The following is a 17,627-nucleotide window of genomic DNA, read 5'->3' as shown; positions in this document are numbered from 1 at the left end:
TTCCAAAATGTGCCATTCCAAACCCATTCCCATGTAGGAGCATCCCAAACCTATTCCCATGCAAGACCATCCCAAAATGTGGAATTTTAGGCATTCCAAACCTATTCCCATGTAGGAGTATCCCAAACCTGTTCCCATATAGGAGTATCCCAGGCCCATTCCCGTGTAGGAGCATTCCCAAGTGTGCCATTCCAAACCTATTCCCGTGCAGGAGCATCCCAAAGTCTGGAATTTTAGGCATTCCAAATCTATTCTCATGTACGAGCCTCCCAAAGTGTGCCATTCCCAGTTTATTCCCATGTAGGAGCATCCCAAACCTATTCCTGTGCAGGAGCATCCCAAAGTGTGGAATTTTCGGCATTCCAAGCCCATTCCCGTGCGGGAGCCCCCAGAAGGGCCCCTGACCCTCGGGAACCTTTAATCCCCACCCAGGGGAGCTTTGGCTCCGCCTTCGCCGTTTAAAGGGAAGGAGCCCTCGTTCTTCCCGGGGGTCCTGTTCCCGTTTCCTGCGCTCCGGGATCGCGGCTCCTCCCAAAAAAAAACCCCTCGAGCTCCCGCGATCCCTGGGATCCGCTGAAAGCCGGGGGACGGTCCCATCCAGGAGCCGAAACTGTCACAGAAATGGGTAAACCCCAAACTCCTCAGCCCCAGGGGAGCAGAATTCCTGCTCCTTGACGCTGCCCTGGTGTTGGGGAGTTTTATTTTCCCCGATTTTTGGGAACGCGGCTGGGGCGTCTCCTGAGGATTGAGTTTCCCTGGGGAAGTGCTGTGGGGGCAGAGGCACAGCGGGACCCCTGGGGATGCGGGGAAAGGGGAGGGAATGTCCTTCCCACCCCCTGGAGCAGCCGGAGGCCCCGCGGGCTCCAGCATGAGCCGCATCCAGGCTCTCCCTGCCCCCGGAGCGCAGCTCCAGGAATGGAATTCCCGGGCACTGAGGAGATTCGGCCCCACAGACTCCCGTCCTTGAGGACACCTCAGCATCCCAACCCCCGCCCCGCGCGCTCCCTGCTCCGGTCTAATTTCAGGAATTTAATTGGGAAAACGTCTCCCGGCCTCGTGATTTTATCTGAAAAGAAAGGAAAAAAAAATAAAAGGAGAAAAGGGAAACTGGGGAATTTATTTTCCTGGTTATTCGAGCGCCGAGCACAAAGGACCGGGCCCGGCGCCTCCCCCGCCGTGTCCCGTCCTCCCGACCCCGATCGCGGCGGCGGCTCCACGTGTGCTCCCGGCACGTTGAACTGGGACAGCCCAAAAAAGCCGCCGGGCCGCGGCGTTGTCACAGCCGGGGGTGGCAGGGAGGTGACAGGGTGACACCGCCGGGGTGGGAGCGCCGGGAGCAGCCTCAGGTGGCACCGGGGGGGCATTAGGTGGGACCTGGGGAGTGTTTGGGGAACGTTCCTCCTGGAAAAGAGCTGTCCGGCTCTCGGAGGCTTAAAAGCCGGGCGGATGTAGCACCTGGGGACATTGTCAGTGGTGGCCTCGGGAGACAGGTGACCCGGGGGCGTCTGGGGGTTTTCCCGTGCCCGCAATTCCCTGATTCCGCCGTGTCCCAGTTTCCCCAGCACGTCCCGCCCTCCCTCCCGGCTCCGTGGGCAGATGAAGCGTGTGGGGAGTCTGTCCCCATTCCCAGGGGAACGTCACCATCTGTCCCCTGCTCGCTGACATCCGGCTGGGGGACATTCCCAGTGCTCCCAGTGCACAGTGGCCTCCAGCTCACTGGGAAGGGAGGGAAATTCCAGATGGGGGGGCTGTGGGGCTGGGCCACGGACTGGGCCAAACTGGAGTGGCTCTGGGGTTCCCTGGATGGACTGGGCCAAACTGGGAGCGGCTCTGGGGTTCCCCTGGATGGACTGGGCCAAACTGGGAGTGGCTCTGGGGTTCCCTGGATGGACTTGGCCAAACTGGGAGCGGCTCTGGGGTTCCCTGGATGGACTGGGCCAAACTGGGAGCAGCTGCAGGTGCCCCCCAGGTGTGTGGATATCCCCCCCGCCGCAGCCTCATTTGCATTTTTTACTCATTTCTACATTAACTCAGATTTTTGGCATTTGTTTATTTGGGGGAGGGGGGACACTGGGGGGACACGTGGTGGCTCCTGCTGTCACCAGAGCCCTGTCATGGTTCAACCACGACAAAGAGCCCAGAGGAGTCGCCTTCCTCCCTCCCTCCCTCCCTCCCTCCCTCCCTTCCTTCCTCTTCCTCCCTCCCTGCCCTTCCTCCTAATTACAGAGAATAAATAGAATAGAAATAAATAGAATTAATCAGAATAGGAAGAACAGAATGGAGTAGGAGAACTTGGACTAAGCAGAAGGGAACAGCTGGAATAAATAGAATAAAATAAAACAAAACAGAAAGAATATAAAAGGACACCAAATGACATACAAAAAAATTAAAATAAATAAAAAGTTCTGGCTTTAAAAACGAATACGGGGCAGGGCAGTGGTGGGACTGGCAGGGACAGAAAAATGCCCTGGAGGGACAACCCAGGATCCAAAGGTTCTTCAGTGTCTGAAGAGAACACGGAGAAACATCCCAGAGGGATTTTCCAAGGTCCGAAAGTACCCCAAGGTGACAGGGGACACGGAGAAGCGTCTCTGGGGACTTCCTCAGGAGCAAAGGTAACACGGGCAAACGTCCCAGAGGGACTTGCCGAGGTCCAGAGGGACATGGGGAAACATCCCAGGTCCTTTAAGGTCCAAAGAGAACGTGGAGGGGCTTCCCAAGGTCCAAAGGGACACAGAGAAGTCCCCGGGCTTCAGAAGCCTCCGGGGCTGCCCCGGGGTGGCGGCGACACCGGCGAGGTCACACCCACCTCGGTGGGTCGCATCCACGGCCCCGGTGCCGCGGCTGCTGCTGCTCTGCCGCCGGGGCGTCCCTGTCCTCCAGGGGGTCCCCGGCCCTGAGCGGCTCCCTGCGCCCGAGGGGGTCCCTGTCCCCAGGCATGTCCCCATCCCTGCGGGGGGGCCTGTCCTTGAGCAGGTCCCTGTCCCTGAGCGAGTCCTCGACCCCACGGGGGCCCCTATCCCTGTCCCTGTCCCCGCGGGGGTCCCCGTCCCCACAGGGGTCCCTGTCCCCAGGCGGGTCCCTCTCCGTGTCCCTGTCCCCAGGCAGGTCCCTGTCCCCCCGGGGATCCCTCTCCGTGTCCCTGTCTCCGCGGGGATCCCTGTCCCCTCGGGGATCCCTCTCCGTGTCCCTGTCCCCGCGGGGGTCCCTCTCCGTGTCCCTGTCCCCGCGGGGATCCCTGTCCCCTCGGGGTATCCTCTCCCTGTCCCTGTCCCCGTCCCCGCGGGGTCCCTGGCCGCGGGGCCGGCAGTGCCGGCGGGTCCTGCGGTGCGAGCTGAGGTTGGCGCGGGAGGCGAAGGCGCGGCCGCAGCGGGCGCAGGGGAAGGGCCGCAGCCCCGAGTGCGCCCGGCGGTGCAGCCACAGGTGCCCGCGGTGCGGGAACACGCGGCCGCACTCGGGGCACGGGTGGGCGCGCTCGGGGCCGCGGTGGCCGCGCAGGTGCAGCTCCAGGCTCTCCCTCCAGCTGAAGGTGCGCCCGCAGCGCCCGCAGACGAAGGGCCGCTCCCCGCACGGCGCCGGGCAGCGCCGGTGGAGCGGGGGCCGAGCCCGGTGCGTGTCGCGGTGCCGCAGCAGGTCCCCGCGCAGGCAGAAGGTGCGGCCGCACTCGGCGCAGCCGTGCCGGGCCCCGACCCCTCCCCGCAGCTTCTTGTGCGCCAGGAGGCTGCGGCGGTGCCGGAAGGATTTGCCGCAGGTGCCGCACAGGTAGGGCCGGCCCGGGTGCGCCCGCGGCTCGGCCTCGGCGCCGCGGCTCGGCCTGCGGGGGCCGCACAGCAGCGGCCCCGACGGCGCCGGCTCCTGCCGGGGGAGGGCCCCGGGACAGGCCCCCGGCTCGGTGTCACGCCAGCCGGAGCGGGGGACATGCGGCCCCGCTCCCCAGTGTCCCCCGGAGTCATCCTTGCTGTCAGAACCACTCGAGGCACCTGCTGGGAACAGAGTGTCACCGTGGGAGAGTCCTGGACACACCGCGGGTCCCACGAGCATCCCTGGGACACCGTGCGGGGACTCCCAACCCAGCCCGGGGGTGTCAGGCAGGGGCTCCGGCCAGGGCCAGCCCCACAGCGACCCCCCGGCCCCATTGGTGTCCCCACGGGCTGTCCCCGGTCACTCACAGGTGTCGGTGGTGTCGGGAGCTCCGCTGAGCCCCCCAGCGCAGGGATCCCCCCCGTGTGACTCCTCCTCCATGCGGGTGAACTTGGAGTTGGGGTCTGTGTGGGAGAGAGGACCCTCAGTGCCCCGCACAAGGCCTGGGGAGCGTCACGGTCACCAGGGGATCGTCCCCAGGCCGGGGGGCTGTGCTGGGGGCAGCTGGGGGTACCCGTGCCATGTCCTCACACCTGGGACACACCTGAAGCCCCCCCAAGATGGGGCTGAGCTCTGCGGAGCGATGGGGCCTCGGAACCCCCAGCCCTGTGCCCAGAGACCCCCGGATGAGCCTCTGAACCCCCGACGGAGCCCTCAGACCCCCGGCCAGCCCCCCAAAACCGGGGCTCAAGCCTTCAGCCGTGTCCCCAGCCCCGTGTCACCCGCAGCTGCCCGGCCCTGTCCCCTCACCCAGGCTGGCCACCAGGGCGTAGTTGTCGCACATGACCTCCCGGTGCAGCGCCCGCTGCCAGGGCGCCAGCGCCGCCCACTCCGCGGGGGAGAAGTACACGGCCACCTCCTCGAATGTCACCTCGGGGGGCCCCCCCTGGCAGGGACAGCGCGGGGCTCAGGGGGGCACCCCAAAGGGGATCCCGACACCCCCCCCCGCTAACCCCGCCCGCAGCCCCGCCCAGATCCCCCCAGCGCTCCGCAGGGACCCCCGGGACCCCCCCCCCGCCCAGGGCCGGCCCCTCCGCCGGGCCCCCGGGCCCCCCGAGCCCCCCGGGCACGCCCCGGGCTCACCCGCTGCATGGCCGGGCGGGGCCCGATGGCGGCGGCGGAAGGGGCCGGGCCGGGGGCCGGCACCGGCACGGGGGAACGGCGGCGGAACCGGCTGTCGGGGGCACCGGGGGGGTCCCCGGGCCGGGGGTGGGGGGGGGGGGGGGTCTGCCGGGGCGGCTGCGGCGGTGGGTGCCGGGATCCGGTTCCTTCCCGTCCGTGCCCGGTGGGCCCGGGACCCGGCCCCCCCGCAGCGTCACGGCCCCCCGAACGGGGCTCCTCGGGGACACGGCCAAGACCCCCCAAATCCCGGGGAACCGGCCGGATCGGGGATCCCAACACGAAGGGTCCCACACCGCGCGTCCCGCCCAGGACACCCGGGGACCCCCAGGTCCTGGCCCTGTGCCCAAACCTCCCCAAACCCACCCGGGGTGCCACCGGGTGTCCCCAGGAGAGCAGGGGAGCACTGCCACGCGCCTGGCCGGTGGCAAAGGCTGGCTGTGTCCCAGCCGGGTGTGGGGACAGGGGAGCAGGACTCAAAGTCCGGCTGAACTCATGACAGTAGATGTGTTAGAGGGCCACAAGCGCTGGCAGGTGGAGGCAGGCCACTGAAGGAGGAAGAGATGAGGGTGAATGTTTGTGTGTTTGCCTGCAGGACAGCACAGGCCTTTACAAGCCTGTGTCAGGCCGGAGTTAAGCAATGTTACCGAGAAACACAGATATGGTTGTCATGGTTGTTATTGTTGTTATTAAGCAAGCGGGTATTTTTAGCTCATGCTTGAAAGGTACTTAAGCCAGCAGTGAGTTCAATAAAATCAGCTCCATGGTGCAGACCAGGGAGTCCTGTCCCCCCAACCAGCCGACAGTCGGTCCCCAGTGAGAGCCCCAGTGTGACACCCCCCATCTGTCCCCAGGGAGCACCGGGGGCGTTGGTGCCACCCCCGGGGATGTGACAGTGACCCTGGGGCCGGCCTGGCGGCCACCCTAATCCTGAGCTCTCACCTGGTGACCAGGTGAGGTTTGGTGGTCACAGAGCACAGTTGGAAGGTACTGGGACTGGGACTGGGACTGGGACTGGGACTGGCACTGGGATTGGGACTGGAACTGGCACTGGGACTGTCCTGTTGGCCCCTTGGCCACAGGCTGGGGGGTCAGAGCCTTTCCTGGGGCTCAGGCCAGGACTGAGGCTCCAGAGAGAGACCCCTGTGTCCCCCCCCAGCCCCAGCCCCAGAGAGAGAACCTGGAGCCCCAGAGCCATCAGAAGCTTTTATTTTAAATAACCTCAAAAAATAGAATTGCAGAGAGCAGAGCTGGGGGGGAGGGAGGGGGGGACTGGAGGGGGACCCCCTGCCCGGCCGGGGCTCCAGGGGCGCTGTCCCGGTGTCGGTCCCGCCGGAGGATCCGATTCCCTTTGGGATGAAGCAGCGGCAGCTCCCAGCGGTGTGTGCGGCCCAAGCTCCTCCCGAGGCCGTGGGTCCCCGGCTCTGTCACTCCGGGGGGGACACGGCAAAGCCCAGCAAAGCCCCCCGTGCCGCTGGAACCTCCCACAGGCCCCTCACCACCACCACCACCACTCCTCCACCTCCGGCTCCAGCGGCCCCCCCCAATCCCAAATCCGGAATATTGAGTCCCCAAGCGCGCAGTTATCCAGAGCAAGCAGAAGCACAAGCTGCCCCCATCCCCCGGCACCGGAGGCGTCTCCGGGGCCCTTCTGAAAGCAGAGCTGAGCCCTTCCGGGCCCTTTTCCTGGCTGTTCTCCCAGCGCTCCCAAAACCCCACACGGGACCCCAGCAGGTCAGCCCGCAGTAGGACGGGCCCTGCACTCCCATCCCAACCGTGTCCTTGGGGAACGCCACGCAGTCCCCAACAGGGTGGAAGGTTCTGGAGGCAGAGGGAGCCCTTGAGGGCCCCTCTAGTCCCAAGTCTGGCTCCGGTGGATGCGACTCCACCGTGTCCAGCTCTCCCTGGTCTGTGTGGCCGGAGCCAACACAGCGGAGCTGCTCCAGCGCCGTCTCCTCCAGCCCTTTGGTGTCTTCCCACAGCCACGGCTGTGCCGTGTCCCAGCCTGGCTTTGCTTTGCCCCACAGCCTCTGCTGGAGGCTGCTCCAAGTGCCAGGGCTGAATCCAGCTGGCAGCGTCACCTTGGCACCAGCCCTCGGCTCCGTCCCTTTGGCTCCATCCCCTCGGCTCCATCCATCCCTCTGGCTCTGTCCCCTTGGCTCCATCCTCCTCCAGGGTCCCTGCGGGTGAGCGGGGAGCCGAAGGCCGGCCCTTGCTGGGGGGGTCGCGGTGGGGGCTCATCGTGGGGCTCACAGGCAGCCGGGGCAGGGCGGGGGTCCCGCTGCGGGGGTCTCGGCGCGGGGCTCACAGGCAGCCGGGGCACGGGGCGGGTTTCTCCTCGCCGCACTCCCGCTCGGACGCTCCCGGCGCTCCCGGCACTCGCTTCTCCTCGAAGGCGCGGGCGCAGCCGCCGGCCTTGGCCCAGAGCTGCCCGCGGGGGGGTTCGGGAGGGCGGGGGGCCAGGCAGGCGGCGCAGCAGCACGGGGGGGGCATCCCCGGCGCCCGGGGGCTCGGGCCCCCCCCGGGGCACTTACAGGGGGGCACCGGGGCCGGGGCGGCGCCGGGGCCGGGCGGCGGCTCCTCCTGCATCAGCTGCAGGAGGATGTCGGCGGCGCCCGAGGGGCTGTCGGGGCGCGCCGGGGGGGCCCCGCGGGAGCAGGGCGGCAGCAGCAGCGCGGGGGGGCTCGGGGCCCTTGGCCAGCGGCTCCGCGGCAGCGCAGGGCGGGGCCAGGCCGGCGCCGTGGGTGCGGCGGTGCCGCAGCAGGTGAGCCTTCTGGCTGAAGCCCTTGCCGCAGTCGGCGCAGCGGAACGGCCGCTCCCCGGTGTGCGTCCGCAGGTGCACGGCCAGGTTCACCTTCTGCCGGAACCGCTTGCCGCACTCGGCGCACGTGTGGGGCCGCTCGGCGCAGCCGTGGGGACACTCGGCGCAGCCGTGGGGGCACTCGGGGCACGCGTGGGGACACTCGGGGCACGCGTGGGGCTGCTCGGTGCACGGGCGGGGCTGCTCGGCGCACGGGTGGGGCCGCTCGGCGCACGGGTGGGGCCGCTCGCAGGGGTGAGGATGCTCGGCACAGGCGTGGGGCTGCTCGCACGTGTGGGGCCTCTTGGTGCAGGCGTGGGGCTGCTCGCAGGGGTGGGGACACTCAGCGCAGGGCTGCGGCCCGCTCGGCGCAGGGGTGCGGCTGCCCGCAGGGGTGGGGCCGCTCGCAGGCGTGAGGATGCTCCGCGCAGGGATGAGGATGCTCCGCGCAGGGATGAGGATGCTCTGCGCAGGGATGAGGGTGCTCCGTGCAGGGATGAGGGTGCTCCGTGCAGGTGCGGCGCTGCTCGGCGCAGGTGTGGAGCCGCTCGGCGCAGCCGTGGGCACGCTCGGCGCAGCCATGGGCACGCTCGGCGCAGGGACACTTGGCACAGGTGTGCAGCTGCTGCTCGGCACAGCCATGGGGCCGCTCGGCGCCGCCGTGGCCCGGCCGGAGCCCCCCGTGCTCGGCGCAGGCCTCGCCGCAGAGCGCGCAGGGGAAGGGGCTCCCGGCGGGGTCCAGGGCGCCGGGGGCCGCGCCGGGGGTCCCGGTGTGCACCCGCTGGTGCACCCGCAGGGACAGTTTGCTCTTGAAGCGCTTGGGGCACTCGAGGCAGGTGAAGGGCTGGCGGCCCAGGTGCGTCTTCTGGTGTGCCAGCAGGTTGGGCTTCTGCGCGAAGCGCTTCCCGCACTGGGCGCAGGCGAAGGGGCGCTCGCCCGTGTGCACCCGGTAGTGCGTCACCAGGTTGCCCTTCTGGTTGAAGCGGCGGCCGCAGACGCCGCAGGTGAAGGGCCGCTCACCTGTGTGGATGCGCTGGTGGGTGGCCAGGTTGGTTTTGAGGCTGAAGCGCTTGCCGCAGGTGTCGCAGCGGAAGGGGCCGCGCCCGCCGGGGCTGTGCCCGTGCCGCGGCAGCCGCTCGCACTGCGCCAGGCCCCGCCCGCACTCGGGGCACGGCCAGGGCCGGGCCTCGCCCGCCTGCCCCGGTGGGGACCCGGGGGGCTGCTCGGCACCCGGCTCGGCGGGGGGGGGCGCCGGGGCACGGCTTGTGCCCGGCGTGGCTCTTCTGGTGAGCGACGAGGGCGAGCCAGAGCCCGAAGCTGTTCCCGCACTGGTTGCAGATGAAGGGCTTCTCCGGGGGGGCCGTGGCGTCCCCCGGCCCCGGCTGCGCCCCCAGGGGCCCCAGGAGGGGAGGGCCGGGGGCAAAGGGCGCGGCGGGCGCCTCGGGGGGCCGCAGCAGGGGCACCTTGGGGCAGAAGCCGTCGCCGCAGTGGGCGCAGGGGAAGGGGGGGCTCACCCGGGGGCGGGGGGCGGGAAGCCCTTCTCAGGGCCGGGGAACAGCTCGGCGCCCTCGGGGAGCTTCGGGGCGGGCGGGAGCGGGGCGAAGGGGGCGGGGTCCTGCGGGGTGGGCGCGGGGGGGCAGCAGGGTGGGCGCGGCCCCGAAGGGCGCGGCGGGGGCCGGGCCGCGCGCGGGGCAGCGGCGCTGGCGGGGGATGTGCGTCTTCTGGTGGGCCTTGAGGGACACCTTGTCCTTGAAGCACTTGTGGCACTGGGCGCAGGGGAAGGGGCGCAGGTCGGTGTGGGTGCTCTGGTGCGTGACCAGGTTGGTTTTCTGGGTGAAGCGCTTGCCGCACTGGGCGCAGGCGAAGGGCCGCTCACCTGTGTGCACCCGGTAGTGCGTCACCAGGTTGGTTTTCTGGTTGAAGCTGCGGCCGCACAGGAAGCAGGAGAAGGGCCGCTCGCCCGTGTGGATGCGCCGGTGCGTGATCAGGTTGGGCTTCTGCCGGAAGCTCTTCCCGCACTCGGGGCACACGAAGGGCGCGTCCTCGGGGCAGCCCCGCGCCGGCGCCCGCGCCCGCGCCTTGCCCTCCTCGGGGTGGGCGCCATGGATGCGCTGGTGCGCCAGCAGGTTGGCCTTCTGCGAGAAGCTCTTGCCGCACTGGGCGCAAGGGAAGGGCCGCTCGCCCGTGTGCACGCGCCGGTGCGTCAGCAGGTTGGGCCGCTGGCTGAAGCTCTTCCCGCAGTCCCCACAGCGGAATGGCTTCTCCCCGGTGTGGATGCGCTCGTGCGTCACCAGGCTCTGCTTCTGCCGGAAGCCCTTTCCGCACTGGCCGCAGCGGAACGGGCCGGGGACGCCCCCCTGGGCCCCCCAGCAGCCGCCGCGGGGCGCCGGGGGGTCCCGGGGGGGCTCGGGGCCGCGCTGCCCACCGGGGAACCAGCGGCCGGAGCTGCCGCCCGCGGCCGGGAACAGCTCCAGGGCGCCGGCGCCAATCCCGGGCTTCTCCTCGGGTTCCACCTTGCTCACCCGCCCGGGCTCCACTGCACCGGAGAGATGCCGGGGTTATCCCGGCTCCCGGAGGGTTCGGGGCTGTCCCGAGCGGGGAGGACCCGGGTCCAGCCCCCCCTTCCTTGTGGGCCCCTCATCGCTGAGCCGTGGGGACCTGGGAAATCCTAAAGGACTTCAGCTCCCCAGGACTCTCCTGGTCTGTGACCCCCCAAAGGGTCCTCAAACCCCCCAGTTTGTGACACTCTGGTCCAAAATGGTCCAAACTGGCTCAGAATGGCAAAAACTGGCCTAAAATGGCCAAAAATGGCTCACAAAACTGGCCCACAATGGCCACGAAGTGGCTTAAAATTACCATGGATTGGTCATAAATGGCTGTGAACTGGCCCAGAATGGCTCCAAAATGGCTGAAAAACGGCCCCAAATGGCTGAAAAAGGTCTTTAAGCCAGCCCAAACTGGCTCAGAACAGCCCCTGACTGGCCGTGAAAAGTTCTAAACTGGCCCAAAATGACCCCAAACCACCTCAGCCCCCCAGTGCCACTGCTCCCCCATTCCCACAGATCCGGACCCCAAACCATCCCACAGATCCGGACCCCAAACCATCTCAGCCCCCTGATCCCACTGCTCCCCCATTCCCATTGATCCGGACCCCAAACCATCCCAGCCCCCTGATCCCACTGCTCCCCCATTCCCATTGATCCGGACCCCAAACCATCCCAGCCCCCAATCCCACTGCTCCCCCATTCCCACAGGTCTGGACCCCAATCCCACTGCTCCCCCATTCCCACACGTCTGGACCCCAATCCCACTGCTCCCCCATTCCCACAGGTCTGGACCCCAATCCCACTGCTCCCCCATTCCCACAGATCCGGACTCACCAGCGCAGGGGCTGCCCAGAGCCTTGGAATCCTCCGGGCCCGTCCGCGCGGCTCCAAATGGCTCCTCCGGCGGCTTCATCCCAAACAAACCCCCTGGCTTAAAGAACCGGTACCCTGGGGGGACACGGGGCACCGGAGACGCGGGATCAGGGCCGGAGCTGCCACCGGGAGAGCTGGGACTGAGCTGCTCCTGGGAGAACCGGGCTCTGGCAACGGGGGATGCAGCCGCTCCTCGAAAAGCAGGCTCCAGGTGAGGCGGCCCAGAGCCGTTCCTGGGCTCCCAGCCCCTCCCATCCCCGGGAATCCCCAGGACACTTTCATCATCCCAGTTCAAAGTTCCCACAAAAATGCACCGAGCTTTGCGTGGAAAATTCCAGGCCGGCCCCCAGCCCAGCGTGTCCCCCCCACTCACCCGTGCAGGGGTCCGAGGGGATCTCGGCGCCGACGGCATCCAGCTGGGATCCGGCCCGCGGCGCCGGGCTCAGCCGGGAATACGGGAGCAGATCCAGGGCGTGGGCGGGCTGGGGAGGGGGCACCGGCTCAGCGGCATTTGGGGCCATTTGGGTCATTTTGGGATGTTTGGGGGCCCCTCCCTGGGTTTGGCCACAGGCCAAGGGCAGGGATCATGCCCCTATTCCCGCACCCCAACTGCGAGGGCTGGGTTCCTTGCTCCGGGATGGAGCCCGCATCCCTGCTCCCCAAAACAGATCCCCGCTCCCCCGAATTACATCCCCAGCCCTCCAAACCAAATCCCTGCTTCCCCAGCAGATCCCTCCTCCGCAGGAGCAAGATCCCCGTTCCCCCAAATCAGATGTCTAACCCTGCTCCTCCAAACCACACCCGCGACCCCCAAACCGCTGCCCACCCCCCAAAGCAACTCCTTTTCCTTTCCTGAGGAGCCAGTCCCGCTTTTTGGGGGACACCGACCCCATCCCAAGCCCCCCGTGCCCTCCCGGATTCCTCCCGTGTCCCCAAACCCCCGGAGCCCGGTGGAGGCACAGCCGGGGGGACGCGCCCCCCCCCCGCACTCCGAGACTTCCCAATGCGCCGATTTCCCGGAAAAAAAAAAACCTCTCGAGGGGCTCTAGGAGTTGAGGAAAAAAAAAATCCCCGAAAAAGGCCCCAGGAACCCGCCCAGGAATCCCCCCGAACGTCCCGGGGCGGTGGAGGAGCGGGGATCCCCCGGGAATTCCCCCGGAACCCCGCGCGTACCTGGGGCGCACCCCCCGCGGACATGGCTCCCCGGGGCCCCGCGCGGCCCCTGCCCGCCTCCTCGGGGGCTCCTTCCCGGCCTCTTCCCGGCCTCTTCCCGGCCTCTTCCCGGCCTCCGCCTGGTCTCCTTCCGCCACCGACTCCCTCAAATGGCCGCGGCGCTGTCCTGGGAGAGCGGGAGAGGCGGGATGTGAGCGGGAGCGGGGACGGGAGCGGGGATGGGGGCGGGAAGGGAGCGGGAACCAGGCCGGAGAAGCGCGGCGGTCCCGGAGCGGCTCCGGCGGCCTCGGCCCCCCCGGCCTCCTCCTCCTCCTCCTCCTCCCTCTCCTCCTCCTCCTCCCCCCGGAATTTGGGGTGCGGAAGGCGCCGAGCGGGGCCGGATCCGGCTGTGAACGGCGAGGGCCGGGGAGCGCTGGGAGTTGTAGTTCGGGATAGGATCGGATGGGACGGCATTGGATGGAATGGATGGGAGGGACAGCAGCGAGCAGGGAATGGCCCCGGCACGGCATCGGCTTGTCCAGCCGGGAACGGCCCTGGGAGCCGGGAATAGACCCGGGAGCTGGGAATAGCCCCGGGAGCCGGGAACAGCCCTGGGACTCGGGAATAGCCCCGGGAGACGGGAATAGCCCCGGGAGCCGGGAATAGACCCGGGAGTCGGGAACAGCCCTGGGAGTCGGGAATAGCCCCGGGAGCCGGGAATAGCCCCCGGAGCCCGCAATGGCCCCGGGAGCCGGGAATAGCCCTGGGAGCTGGGAATAGCCCTGGGAGCTGGGAATAGCTCCGCAGTCAGGAACAGTCCCGGGAGCTGGGAAGAGCCCCGGGAGTCGGGAACGGCCCCGGGAGCTGGGAACAGCTCCGCAGTCAGCAATAGCCCCGGTACAGCAGCGCCTGGAGAATCGGGAACAGCCCCGGGAGCCGGGAATAGCCTCGGGAGTTGAGAATAGCCTCGGGAGCTGGGAACAGCCCCGGGAGCCCGCAATAGCCCCGGGAGCCGGGAACAGCCTCGGGAGCTGGGAACAGCTCGGCAGCCAGGAATAGCCTCGGCGCATCTTCGCCTGAAGAACCGGGAATAGCCCCGGGGGCCGGGAACAAGCCCGGCACAGCCGCGCCATGGCAGTCAGGAACAGCCCTGGGGCTCGGGAGGAGCCCCGGCATGGGATCAGCTCCTCGGCCGGGAACAGCCCCGGGGCCACCGGGCCGGATTCCCCCGGGCCCGCCGGTTCCTCCCGGGGCTCGGGGATCGCGGCTGTGCTCGGTGCCGGCCGCACCTCCTGGGGATCCGGAATGGCCCCCGTGCGCCCCAGCACTGGCTCCTGCTGGGAAAACCCCGGGTTGTGCCGCGGGTGCCCCCCCTCGACACCCCCAAACACAACCCGAGACCCCCCCAAGGCCCCCGTGCCCCCCCGCACCCCCCGACACCCCGCTGGCACCCCGAGCCTGGCCGAGCCCCCCCCCGCCCCGATCCGTGCCCCCCCGGCCCCGTGACCGCGGCCCCCGCGGACCCTCCCCGGGAAACTCACGGGCGGCCGCTGCCCCGCGCCGCCGTGACGTCACGCGCGCGATGACGTCAGCGCGTTGGTGACGTCATGGTGTCAGCGGCGGCCGCGTCCGGCCGCGCCCCGTTCCGGGTCGGGGGGCGGGGCCGCGGGGCAGCGCCCCCTGCCGGCGCCGCGGGACAGCGCAGCCGCGAGGGGATGGGAGGGGCCGGAGAGACCCCGCCCCCCAATGTCCCCCCAGTGCTCCCCGGTGTCCCTCAGTCCTCCCCTGTGCAGTCTCAGTGTCCCCCCAGTGTCCCCCAGTGCTCCCCAGTGTCCCCGCAGTGTCCCCCAGTACAGCCCCAGTTCCCCCAGTAACCCCCCCCGCAGAGCCCCCCAGTGCATCCTCGTGCCACCCGCGGCCCCCGGTGCTCCCCCGTGTCCCCCGCACCTGCGGATGTCCCCCCCCAAGGCACCCTCCGGCCTTCATCCCCCTCCCTCCGCCCCGCACTCCTCCTCCTGCCCCCAGGAGGGGACACCGGGGACAAGGACGGCCGGGAAGAGCAGGAGGTTGTTCCCAGGGTCTGGAGCCCATTGCCGGGGGCAGGATCCCATTCCAGGGACCTCACACCATTCCCGGGGGGCCAGAGGTCACCCGTGAAGGGCAGGAGGCTGCTCCTGAGGCCCGGAGCCATTCCCGGGGGACAGGAACCCATGCCCGGTATCGGGTGTTTGTCCCTGGGGGCAGGATGTCGTTCTCAGCGGGACATGACAACATTCCCGGCGGGCAGGAGCCATTCCCGGGGGACACCAGCCCATTCCCGGTGGGCAGGAGCCCGTTCCCGCGGGCAGGAGTTTGTTGCCGAGGACAGGAGGCTGTTCCTGAGGGCAGGATGTCATTCCCGGTGGGACACGAAGCCATCCCCGGGGGACTGGAGGTTGTTCCCAGGAGCAGGAGCCCATTCCCGGGAGGCAGGAGCCCGTTCCAGAAGGCTGGAGTTTGTTCCCGGAGAACTGAAGCCCATTCCCGGGCGCAGGAGCCGCTCCCGGGGGCGCAGGGTGTTCCCGAGGGCAGGATGTTGGGGATGACGCCATTCCCGGGGTCTCTCCCCCTATTCCATCCCATCCCGGCCCCTCCTCCCGGGCCCCGCGGGGTGGGGGGGGTCACCCGCGGGGCCGTCCCGGGGGCGGATTTGGGGGCAGATCCCAGGAAATCGGCTCATGCCGGCCCGACGCCAGCGGCCCGCGGATCCGTGAGGCCGTTCCCGGCGGGATGAGGCTCCCGGTGTCCCTGTGGCTGCCGCTGGCCCTGGCGGTGGCCCTGGCGGTGGCCGCGGGCCAGTCCCCACTCCAGCGGCGCGTGGTCCGCGATGTGCTGGAATATTTCCACGGGCGCAGCAACGTGCATTTTCTCTTCAAGGAGCGGGACGTGGACGGCGTCATCGAGCGGGTGAGTAACGGAATTCGGGCACCGGGAGTCGGGCACCGGGAACGGGGAGGGGCGCGGGGAGGGGCGCGGGGGTCCCAGGGGGAATGGGGAGAGGGACGGAGCATCCAGGAGCGAGCAGGCGGTGCAAGGGGTCATCGAGGGGGGGAGCAGGGTTTGGGATCTGGGATTTGGGGTTCAGGATGGCCACAGGAACGGGGAGGGAGACGGGGAGATGTCCTGCAGGGAGCAGGTGGTGGACGGGGTCACCAAGCATGGCAGCAACAGGATTCGCGGCTGGGATTCGGGGTCCGGGATCTGGGATGACCGTGGGAATGGGGAGCGCGTTGGGGTGTCCCCGAGGGAGGGTTGAGGAGGGGATTGGGGGGTCCCAGAGGGGATGGGAGAGGGGCAGGATCATGGAGCAGGTGAGTTTGGGATTTGGGGTTCGGGGTTCAGGACTGGGGTCCGGGATGGCCACAGGAATGGGGGGGAGGGGATCGGGGTGTCCCAAAGGGAACAGGCGGGCGCTGTCTGCCGGGGTGTCCCGGGGTCGGGCCTGCTGGCTGGGCTGAGCTCGGTTATTCATTAACTGATCCGAGCTGATCCCCGTGCTCCCACAGCCGGGTTCATCCCGGGGTCTCCCTGGACACTGTCCCGTGCCTGGCGAGGACCAGGACTCCAGGGACCCCCCCACTCTGGGCCACTTGCCCTTCTTGGAGCCACCCTGGGGTCATTCCTGGCATGGATTTACCTGAGGGTCTCCAGGATTCAGGGTCCCTCGCAGGTTTCAGGGCCCCTCCTGGGATTTGGGGTTCCTCTGGGAGCTTTGGGGTCCCTCTCGGGGGTTGGCATCTGTGGGGTTCGGGGTCTCCCCCAGGATTTGGGGTTGCTCTGCAGGCGGTTGGGTCACTCCTGGGGTTTGGGGTCTCACCGGGGGCTGTGTTTCCCTGGGAGTCTGTGGGGTTTGGGAGTCCCTCGGGAGGTGGGGATCCCTCCGGGGCCGTGCCACGTCCTGCCACCCCTGTCCCCGCAGGAGGACGCCTCGGGGACGTTCGTGCAGCTGCGCCTGGGGCTGGCACAGACGGCGTGTCGGAAGCGGGCACCGCAGCGGCACTGCCGGGTGCTGGAGAGCCGGGTCAGGGGGACCTTGGGGCTGTCCTGGGGGGTCCCTCCTGCCCTGGGGCACGGCCCAGCCTGTTCTCCTCTCCCCTGGGGACATCCTGGAGTGCTGCCCCCTCCCTCAGGACACATTCCAAGCTGTCCCCCTCCCTTGGGGCACATCCCCACTCCCTTGGGGCACATCCCGTTCCCCCCATAGGGCCCCATCCCTGAATGTCCCCTCTCCCCTGGGGCCCATCCCTGGGTGTCCCCTCTCCCCTGGGGCCCATCCCTGGGTGTCCCCTCTCCCCTGGGGCACATCCCTGGGTGTCCCCTCTCCCTTTGGGGCCCATCCCTGAATGTCCCCTCTCCCCTGGGGCATGTCCCTGAGTGTCCCCTCTCCCCTGGGCCCCATCCCTGAATGTCCCCTCTCCCCTGGGGCATGTCCCTGAGTGTCCCCTCTCCCCTGGGCCCCATCCCTGGGTTTTCCACATCCCTTGGGCCCCATCCCAGGGGTCACATGGCCCCTCAGCCTCCCACAGACCCCCCCCGCTGCTGTGGATGTCAGGGTGGGACAGAGGGGACGGTGGTTGGTGCCAGAGGGTCCCCAGGGGTCCCGGGGGTGACGTCCCATCGTGTCCCCAGAGGAAGCCAGTCTGCCTGGCCTGCTACAAGTTCGACACCAGTGACGTCCCCAAGGTGCTGGACAAGTACCACAACTGCGGCCCCAGCCACCACCTGGCGGCCAAGGTGAGGTGCCCCCAGTGCCCCCCGGTGTCCCCCCTGTGTCCCCCCCGGTGCCAGCCTCTGCTGTGCCCACAGGAGATCCGGCAGCGGGACGAGGCCGAGTGCCGGGCGGTGGAGGAGGCGGGGAAAGGCGGGGACACGCCGTACCTGCCCGGGATGTTCGCCTTCTCCCGGGGGCTGCCGGCCTAGGTGGGTACGGGGATGGCCCTGGGGACACCCCGGCGCGGGGACAGGGGGACGCAGGGCTCCCATCACAGCTCCGTGTCCCCTCTGCAGGCACCACGGCACCGATGGACGCTGCCACGGCCTCCCCCGCTTGTCACCCCCCAGCACCGTGTGACCGAGGAGGGTCCCGGGCGTGTCCCCCGCTCCCGCCTATCCCCGCTGCCCAGTAAACCCAGCGCTGGCTCCGCTGTCATGGCTCTCATTCCCGCCTGTCACCGCCCCTGCTGTCCCCAGGGATCAGAGTGGGCTCCGTGTCACCACTGTCCCCAGAGGCGACAGAC

At 68.9% G+C, this 17,627-nt stretch overlaps 3 protein-coding genes across 4 annotated transcripts; 1 reads left to right on the top strand and 2 right to left on the bottom strand.

The window, feature by feature from the left end:
• Positions 1-2,201: 2,201 nt before the first annotated feature.
• On the bottom strand, positions 2,202-4,777 carry LOC136300375 (zinc finger protein 696-like). 2 transcript variants are annotated; one of them, XM_066202736.1, is made up of 3 exons: positions 4,612-4,777; positions 4,170-4,265; positions 2,202-3,983 (listed from the first exon to the last, which is right to left on the bottom strand). In XM_066202736.1, exons 1-3 carry the CDS (start codon positions 4,643-4,645, stop codon positions 2,800-2,802), a joined length of 1,314 nt encoding a protein of 437 aa, XP_066058833.1. In that variant the 5' UTR covers positions 4,646-4,777; the 3' UTR covers positions 2,202-2,799. The 2 variants fall into 2 exon arrangements, with proteins under 2 accessions (XP_066058833.1, XP_066058842.1); XM_066202745.1 differs by having other exon boundaries at positions 2,202-3,980.
• A 1,396-nt stretch (positions 4,778-6,173) lies between these two features.
• Positions 6,174-13,734, bottom strand: LOC136300415 (zinc finger protein 665-like). Its single transcript, XM_066202809.1, is given in 8 exon segments — positions 6,174-7,883; positions 8,437-9,032; positions 9,034-9,308; positions 9,311-9,410; positions 9,412-10,316; positions 11,161-11,274; positions 11,573-11,681; positions 12,373-13,734. Coding segments are annotated over 8 exon segments (2,925 nt in total). The 5' UTR covers positions 12,826-13,734; the 3' UTR covers positions 6,174-7,510.
• Positions 13,735-15,068: 1,334 nt separating this feature from the next.
• On the top strand, positions 15,069-17,534 carry RARRES2 (retinoic acid receptor responder 2). The gene is given in 6 exon segments (XM_066202795.1): positions 15,069-15,089; positions 15,091-15,297; positions 16,310-16,411; positions 17,020-17,124; positions 17,197-17,310; positions 17,398-17,534. Coding segments are annotated over 5 exon segments (549 nt in total). The 3' UTR covers positions 17,398-17,534.
• The last annotated feature ends 93 nt before the right edge of the window (positions 17,535-17,627 follow it).

The sequence above is a fragment of the Chamaea fasciata genome, unplaced genomic scaffold, assembly GCF_029207755.1.
Source record: "Chamaea fasciata isolate MVZ Bird 193981 ecotype frontalis unplaced genomic scaffold, bChaFas1.0.hap1 SCAF_1, whole genome shotgun sequence".
NCBI classification, from domain to species: domain Eukaryota; kingdom Metazoa; phylum Chordata; class Aves; order Passeriformes; family Sylviidae; genus Chamaea; species Chamaea fasciata.
The sequence above is the reverse complement of the archived record's forward strand: the minus strand, read 5'-3'. Positions and strand labels throughout refer to the sequence as shown.